The following is an 8,852-nucleotide window of genomic DNA, read 5'->3' as shown; positions in this document are numbered from 1 at the left end:
TATCTATCTATCTATCTATCTATCTATCTATCTATCTATCTATCTATCTATCTATCTACCTATCTATTCATATAGAAGATCAATGGCTTTCAAGGATATAGGCTTCATTCTTTCCCAATCGTAAAGTGTATTGGGGAGGACGGGGAACATGGAGGGCTCCAGTGATTTTTTGGTCTTAGTGTCTTATTAGTTTCATTTAACATTATAAATTAAGGACTGCCCAAAAGGCAGTGAGAAGGCATAGTGGATAGAGTTTCAGACTCAGAGTCACAAAGATCTGAGTTTCAATCCTGCCTCAGACGTTTCCTTATTGGGTGACCTCGGGTAAGTCACCTAACTTCGGGTTAAGGCTGAGGCCTTAGCTTCATCTTTTGTAAAATGGGGATAATAAGAGCTCAAGGCTTTTGGGAAACTCTCTGTCTTTAAAGTGATTTGCAAAATTTAAAGCATTATATAAACATTAGTTATTATTTTACTGAAGAACTTTAAAAATTGAGTTATTTTAGGCTGAAAAATTACAGAAGTTTACTCGGTGGCTTGTGAAATGCCCTGAGCTGTGTGCTCAGGAAGGGGTTAGGAAAGTTGGGATGGGTTGCAGAAGTGGAGAACTTGGGGCCTCAAGGCCACACGTGGACTTCTAGGTCCTTAAGTACGGCCCTTTGACTGAATCCAAACTTCACAGAAAAAATCTCCTTAATAAAAGGATTTGTACAGTGAAACTTGGACTCAATCAAAAGGTCGCACTTGAGGACCTAGAAGGCCACGTGTGGCCTCAAGGCCGCAGGTTCCCCACCCCTGGTTAGGGGAGGACATCACAGGAAGCAGAGAGCTTTCACTCCTTAAAACACTTGCCTTGGGGCCTGATCTTGCTGGCCTGCTTTTGTGATAACTATTCACACCTTGGATGTTGAGCACTATCCTGCAGGAGCAATTTAGATTAGATTAATCCTGACATGAATCAGCCCCTTCCTCATAAACCAAACTGAATCCTGTAAAGTAGTCATGGAGCTGCTAAAGCCTAAAGAAGGGGAATAAATAATAAAGGAGGAAAAGAAGGAGGAGAATGAATCTTGTAAAATATAGAGCATGGGAAAAATACACCCAGTTAGTGACCTGTCTTCTGGTCGGTATTGTTCTTTCTCTTGTTTCTGAAACAGACAATACTGGATGATGCTACTGAGCTGTGGGGCATCCAGGTGGCCCGAGTAGAAATCAAAGATGTCCGGATTCCCTTGCAGTTGCAAAGGTCGATGGCGGCAGAAGCTGAGGCCACCCGGGAGGCCAGAGCCAAGGTAAGGGCCATTCATTTTTAGGAGCCAATCTTCAATCTGAAGATTATGAGGAAAATGAGACTAATTGATGGTCTGATGAGAAATAATCCTGCTACTTAGCTGTGTGATCCTAGGCAAGCCACTCAACTCCCTTTCAGTTTTATTATCTGAAATGGTGATAGTAATAGCACCGACCTCCCAGGGTTATTGTGAGGATCAAATGAGATAAGATGGAAATTGATTTGCAAACCTTAAAGTGCTACGTAACTGTTAGCTATTTTTGTTATTCTTAATAATAAAGTTCTTAATAAGAATTTGCCTCTGGACCTGGGGGAAATGAGGGCTGTTACTACTTAAAGGAGTGTTACACAAATAGCATAAGAAGAGATAAAATACACACTAATACTAATATCTGAGCAGAGCTCTGGTCCCAAGTAGTTTCTTGTGTATATTCAGTATTTTACTTTTGTCCAAGGAGTAATTCTGCATCTCTGGTACAGTTGGACACTCAGAGGCTGAAATAAACGGTGCATTTAATAAAAGCATATTCTTATACCACCCCTAGGCAGTTCCCAAGGCAGTTAAAAAGCCTTTCAGAGAAAGATAAAAGCAAGTAAAAGCCAGGAGGTGAGAAGGTTAAAAGCAATGAGCAAAGATGTTCTCTAGAGTCTTAAGACCTCATTTCTAGGGTCTTAGAACTGACTCTATGTCCTCCTTGCTCAAAAGACCCTCTGCTGGCTTCCAGATCAATCCACCTGAGGGCAAAATTAAATCAATCTGCCCCATATCTGCTCCATAACTTCTTTGCTCAGTGTAGTCTAGGCTGATGTGGTTGGAAAATGGGGAGTGAACTCAAGTCCCTTCAATTCTACCATTATCCTAGCCCCAGAACAAACCTTTTATTTTTGTATGGGTGTGTTCCTGTATTCCCAGGAACTAACAGAGACTAGAAACGCGTCCTATAGCTCTTTGCATGCTTTTATTGTGAAATAAATCTTTCTTTACCACGTATCTGGTGTGTGATTAACTATTAGCTGAGCCCCAGCTGTTCCACAGCATTGAGTTTGGACATCACAGGTAGGAAAATACTTTAGTGCAGTAGCAATGACAAGCACTTGTTGAAAAGAGTGATCCAGTTCCTGAATAATTCTCATTCATTTTTTAAAATTTTTGTTTATATATTTGTTTTTACATCAACATTGTTTCCGACTATATCCCTTCTCCTCCTCTATCTAGAGAACCATTACCTGCAAATAAATAAATAACATAAACCAATACAACATAATAACAAACAAAATAAACAAATAAAATAAATAAGATAAAAAAGATAATAGGTGTGGAGGAAGTCAAGGAAGTCAAGGCATAAAAGACCCTGACATACCAAGTACTACTCAAGCTCACTGAGATATTTTCATTCACTGGTAACATATAATCCAGTTCAACCATTAATTCTCTTTTCAACGCCTACTCTATTCAAGACACTGTACTTGGCACTGAATACGAAGATAAAATGAAAAACCATTTCCCCTGCGAAGAAACTTAAAATTCTACCAAAGGATTCATGGACGATGACTGAGGGTCCCTTAGACTCCTAACTTGATCTCACCAACCAAAATACAAGTCCATGTCTCCTAGGACCTACTCTTTACCCTTACTAGCGCTTTCCTCATTGCAAACCCCACAGGAGTCATGGGCTATGACTCAGGGTCTCTCTTAGCCCCCATCCCTGCACCAGCCCATCTAATACACATCATCACAGTTCAGGACTCTTCCCTACCATAGGACCTGCTGGCCATAGACCTAAGGTTTATAGAATCCTCTGGTCATAATTACCGCAGATTCACCCACCACAACCCAGGGGCCCTCTTGAGGTCCATCTGTACCTCCCCTCCTCCTACCTTTTCAGGACAAAGATACTACCCTCCAGGAATCAGAAGTGCCCATTGATCTTCATGATTGAAAGTTAACAGAATTTGAATTAGATCTCATATTGTGAGATGCGATGTCAGCAATGACATGAAGAAAACATTCCCTAGAGTAAGTGATCAAAGGAACAAGTTGAAGCCTCTGCGTTCCAATCATCTCTTTGTAAAATAAAACCAAAGATGAAAGAGTGATGATTCCAGAGTAGCCCAGGAATGGGCTGGTGGAAACTTCTGAATAAAATCCAGAGACACAGTGGTGAATGTTGGCTTTTTTGTGCCTTTGTTCCTCTAGGTCCTGGCAGCGGAAGGAGAGATGAATGCTTCTAAATCACTGAAGTCGGCCTCCCTGGTACTGTCTGAATCCCCAGTTGCTCTTCAGCTGCGCTATCTGCAAACTTTGGCTACTGTGGCCACAGAGAAGAATTCCACCATTGTCTTCCCTCTGCCCATGAACATACTAGAAGGCATAGGGAACATCAGCCATAATGACCATAAGAAAAAAATAGAGAGATATTGACAGTCAGTCCCCTGGCCTGGCCCCATTGCTCAGAGAGGTCCTATCTGTTCTAGTGGAGAAACAGGCAATTGAACAGTCAGGATCCATTAAAACTCAAATTAAGTAACAAGTAACTCTGCAGCTGTTATAGATATGACAAGGGAACGTTACGTAGACTGTAAAGTGCTTTTAAAGTGGCGGTTGGGGGGTGGGTGGAGAGTAGCAAAAATGATGAGGAACATGTAGTCTTTTCATTCCTGTGTGGTACTTGGGTTTTCCATGAACACCAGGAGCCTTTTCAGAATAGCTTAGGCTCACTTTTGTCATTAATACTTTTGTTCCCTTCAAGTACAGTAGATAGTTTAGGTAATCTATAAAATGATGTACCTGATCAGATACCCGATCATTATAAGTCCAAATTAGTTGTATGTTAAGCGTCCTTGAATAATAATTATAATAATAAACATTAAGTTATTTCCGCCAAATGGTTCTCTTTTTTGCCCTTGTGTGACCACTGAGATTGGGGGGGTGGGCAAATGAAAGAGAAGTTGTATCCACAGAGATTGCCTCCTCAGTCAATCAATCAATCAACAAATATTTATTAAGCACATACTATTTCCAGGCCCTTTGCTAGGGGCTGGGAATACAATGACAAAAATGAAACCACTTAAAGACTCTCCAATTCCCTCCTCAGGTCTGGAACAATGTCCATATGCTCTTTCCTACTCCCGAATCTCACCTGTCAGGGAATGAACTGCCATACCGAGCACCTATCATGCTCCAGACAATGTTCTCTGGTAATCTTAGACCCTGGTTTGTGGTTGTGGAGTCATGGGAAGGATCCCCATTTTTCTGATACTCCTCTTGGGGAAGGTCATTGTCCCAATTTCCCTTGGAGGTCTGCACCCTTGGTCCAGATGCCCTAGACAAAGTTCTAACTAGGGTAGCTGACTGGGGATTTGTCCCAAGGCACTCAACTTGAAACATTTGCAGACAGCACTTGCATTTCATCACTAGCTTAAACATAATATAACTTAGAAAGATTAGGTAGCTAAAACAGAATGACCAGATGGTTCTGAACACTACGTATCTGTCATCTAGAGGATTCATCTTTGAGGCTCACTTCTTTCCTGTTCTTTCTCCCTCTTGTGCCAGGTTCAAAAACAGTTACTTAGCTCTGGTCCTGGAGGTGTATCACATTGGAAATACTTCAGACAATTGAAGTTTCTGCTTGACTGCTAGTGGCTGTTTCTTCACTGTTTTCTGCCCACAGGTTTCCTCTTCTTTCCTATCCAGAACCCAGAGTCAGCAATGAAAATGAGCTAGATACCGTATTGTACTGTACTACCAACTTACCAACCCTTAGAAGACTGCTGTTGTCAGCCCCATTTGCATGAACTCAGGAGTCTGTTTCTTTTCCATCAGCTGCTTCCCATCCCAAGTACCTTGGGTCTCATTGACATTCCTTCTCTTGACCATTTTTCCCATTGTTTAGTTAGATGATATTATCTGTCAGGTTGTTTAGTGGCATGAAACTCTGATGAGTAGTCTTGGAGTAACAAGCCCTTCTTCGAATTTTCCACCAAAGCCATTTTTCCAACTCCCAGTGGCTTTCAAATGAAGTCCACTTATGTAATCTCATAGAGGTCTGGCACCCACCCTGCCTAAAACACAACACTGAAGCCAAACCATTTTGTGCCCCATGAGGATAGCTAAGCATCACTCAGACCACAGATTCAAAGCTTGAGTTCTTCAGCAACAGACTTTCTCCCTCCTTCAAGGGCACCCTCTCATTCAAGTGCAGCCCCTCTCAGTCCTATGAACTATCGCTCCTGACCAGGTAAAAATGTGTGTAGCTCTATCTAGAATATAATCGTGGCATGTGGGGTGTTCAGGGAGGACTAGAACCTATGGTGAGAGGGCTAGCTGAGCCCTTTTCAGGGCTATTTATCCACCTTTGGTATCCACTGTCACCCAACTCTCACCAGTGTCTCCAAGAAGTTGTAGCATACACAGCAACCATGCTTCAGTGAAACAGTGTAGGCATGCAGGCTAAACAAGGTTGAGGGTAACCAATGGGCCTCAAAAGTGTTGGTGAGTTAGGAGGATGTCTACTCCAACATGTGAAGACTTCCACTTATTAGAATGAGTGGATGAGAACAGTTGTTCCAATGACCATGAAGGTGACCACAACAGGTGCTGTGAAGGGCTTAGAGCTTGGTCAAACATTGAAGACTCCAAGATCATCCACTGCATCCAGGGCCTGGATTTTGTCTTGCCTGGATTTTGATGACTCTGGAAGAGAGAATGAGACTGAAGACTTAAATCCTCACTTAAATCCAATTCATTGGCAAGTCAAGATATCACCCTACGAAGTCATTGGTCCTCTCGGAAAATGAAGGATGAACAACAGAGTACCAGAGGGCACTGCCTCAGAAAAGCAAGGGATTTCCCTAGCTTTCCATGAAACATAGATATAGTTAACAACTCCTGTAGAGCAGTTTATGTTGAGGAAACAGCATCACCTACACCAAGATTTGACTAAGGCAGAATGAGCTGTAAGCTCTTATAAAAATTTGAGCACCTTACCCTTGGGTTTTGCACTACCTCCATCAATCATAGATAAGTCACTTAATCTCCCTGGACTTCAGGAGATTGAGGATAATACTAACATAAGCACTTACTTCCCAAGGTTAGAGTTAGGCTTAAATGAGGTGATGTATGTAAAGGAGTTTATTATATAAATGTTAGTTGTTAGGAGTCACATGGGATGGACATTCACAGATAAATTTTGTTCTGCATCTGGGAAGGTAGTAGCCATATAGGTGAGATCACAGATCCATCAAAGCATTGAAATATTATCACCCAGAGTGACAGAAAGAGAAGGGTCCTGTCTCCATGGTATGGAGGTATAACTGTTGGATCCCCTGGTGCCTTCCTCCCCATCCCTAGAATGCTATGTTGATAAAGTTAAATTTTGATTGAAAACTCAAAGCTGCCCATCTGTTTCTAAGGCACATTATTGGTAAATTTTTGGCAGGGGAAGAATATATAACCATTAGCTAAGAGATTCTATGAAGTGTGGTTATTTTTCTCATTCTTGACTGATATGGATAATTGAGATAATTGAGAGTTGTTTGTAAAATTAAGAGTTGATGTAGGCAAATGAAGTGGCAGAAAATAGGGAAATTTAGAGTAGTGACTCATGTACCTGGAGGTCATGTTGCCAAAGTGGGAGCAAAATGTATGATATAGGTAATATTTGCCTTGGGTGCTCACCTTTGATTCAGAGTCCCCACTTCCTTTCAGCACCCAATGGAGGCTTGTTGCTACGTGGCTCCCAGGGACACCCCACTGCAATGCTCTACTGGGCCTTGGAATCACCTGCTTTTTCTTTCTTTTTCTTAACTTCATCATCTCAAATTTTACCACTTCTATGTCCCATTCTTTCAAGACCCTCCTCTCATCTAGGGGCCAATGAGCACTAGGGGATGAATCAGATAAAATGGCTCATGCTGATTATGAGGATATCTAACATTGAGAACTGTTGCTGGGAGGTAAAGTCAAGATGGTAGAGTAAAAGGAAGAATTAGAATCTAGCTTGCCTCTTACGTCTTCTCAACAAAGATTGAACAAATATACCAGACTGAATTCTGATCAGGAAAGCAAAGAAGTTAGTCATTGTTGTAGCCCAGGCAGCTCAGAGAGACTGACAGAGGTCTGTGGTTACTGGAGACTGGAGAGTAGGGAGGAGAGGCCTAGAGTCAGGAAGACCTGAGTTCAAATCCGTTCCCAGATACTTCCTAGCTGTGTGACCCTAAACAAATCACTTAATCCCTGTTTGCCTCAGTTTCATCTATAAAATGGGTATAATGATAGCACCTACCTCCCAGGGTTGTTGTGAGGACCAATATGATAATAATTGTAAAATGCATAGCATAGTGCCTGGCACATAGTAAGTACTATATAAATGTTAGTTATTGTTACAATGATGATGTCCCCCTTCTGTGTGCCTAGGAGTAGCCTCTTTCCTTTGGCTACATAGTCAGAAGAGGATATATCTTTAAAATTATTTGATTGGAACAGTCTCACTCCTGTCTCTCTGGCAGCCTCCAGGGGTTAAAAGTCTTTACCCTAAGTATGGATACCATGTGCTAAGTTGAGAATGGGGGAAGGACTACCTTCCCCCTTTCCCTTTCGGCCCTATAACCCCAAGAAATGGGTTTGAGATTTTGGTCTATTTTGTTTGTCCTTTTCAGTTCTAGGTAAAGGCAGCAAAGTCCTGAACCCACAGTAACTTAGGAGTCAGGATTCAAAGCCAGATGGTACTGCTAGCCCATCAGGGAAGCCATGAAAGTCCAGGGTGCTGAAACATCAGAGGGACTTTGTATTTGGAACTTGGTGGAACTATGCTGCATAGGAACAAGTTAAGCTGTGAATCTCATCCCTGTCCCTTCCCCAGAGACTGAAGTGGTTTAAAAGGAGATTATGCCCCTCAGGTATTGAGGAGATGTTGGTAAATATGTTCCTGCTATATCTTTGAAGTAAATAATCCTTTGTAAAGGCGTTGTTCCTTCACTTAAAACACTCAGTCTCTCAGGGAATTTGTCCCTATGGACGTAACAATCTGTTTTTAGTATATGGGAAATTCAGTGGAACTCGGGTGCTGGGGACCCCTAAATTGAGGGAACACAACTGGTTGGGTTTTGAGCCAATGGTAGAAATTGAACACTCCCAAATCCCATTAAAGTCACCAGAAAAGTCTGGAGGGAGGGGTAAAGTGTAACACATCTGGCCATCAGGCAGTGAAAGCCAGAGACTCACTGTTACTCTATAGTTAATAACTCCTTTATTGTGTGCTTTTAAGATCCAAAATACTTTTAACACTATGAAACATTCAGATTTTTTTTGTGGTTATGCTTCCTGTCTTGAAAGTGAAAAAAAAAAAACATAATCATGGGTAGGTGGGCTCTTATGTTTCCTCCACTCAGATGCAGGCCTGTTTTTGTCCAACTGTTCACCATGGGATCTAATCTTGGTCAGTTGTTCATAATCACCTGCTGTGCATTACCCTCCACCCCTCACCTTTTTAAACCTTACCATAGGCTATGACTTTGTATGTCCCAGATTTATTCTGAAAAATTTGTTTCAGGAAATTTG

At 41.7% G+C, this 8,852-nt stretch overlaps 1 protein-coding gene across 1 annotated transcript in view; it reads left to right on the top strand.

The window, feature by feature from the left end:
• STOML3 (stomatin like 3) overlaps positions 1–4,126 on the top strand; it is a 26,635-nt gene extending 22,509 nt beyond the window's left edge. The window contains exons 6-7 of the mRNA XM_027856925.1: positions 1,158–1,292; positions 3,489–4,126. Of these exons, the coding sequence (XP_027712726.1) occupies positions 1,158–1,292; positions 3,489–3,713 (360 nt within the window). The 3' untranslated portion in view covers positions 3,714–4,126. The remainder of the gene's footprint in view (positions 1–1,157; positions 1,293–3,488) is intronic.
• The last annotated feature ends 4,726 nt before the right edge of the window (positions 4,127–8,852 follow it).

The sequence above is a fragment of the Vombatus ursinus genome, unplaced genomic scaffold (assembly GCF_900497805.2).
Source record: "Vombatus ursinus unplaced genomic scaffold, bare-nosed wombat genome assembly UNPS02011700.1, whole genome shotgun sequence".
Classification (NCBI taxonomy): domain Eukaryota; kingdom Metazoa; phylum Chordata; class Mammalia; order Diprotodontia; family Vombatidae; genus Vombatus; species Vombatus ursinus.
Note: the sequence above shows the minus strand (reverse complement) of the source record. Positions and strands in the feature narration are given on the sequence as shown.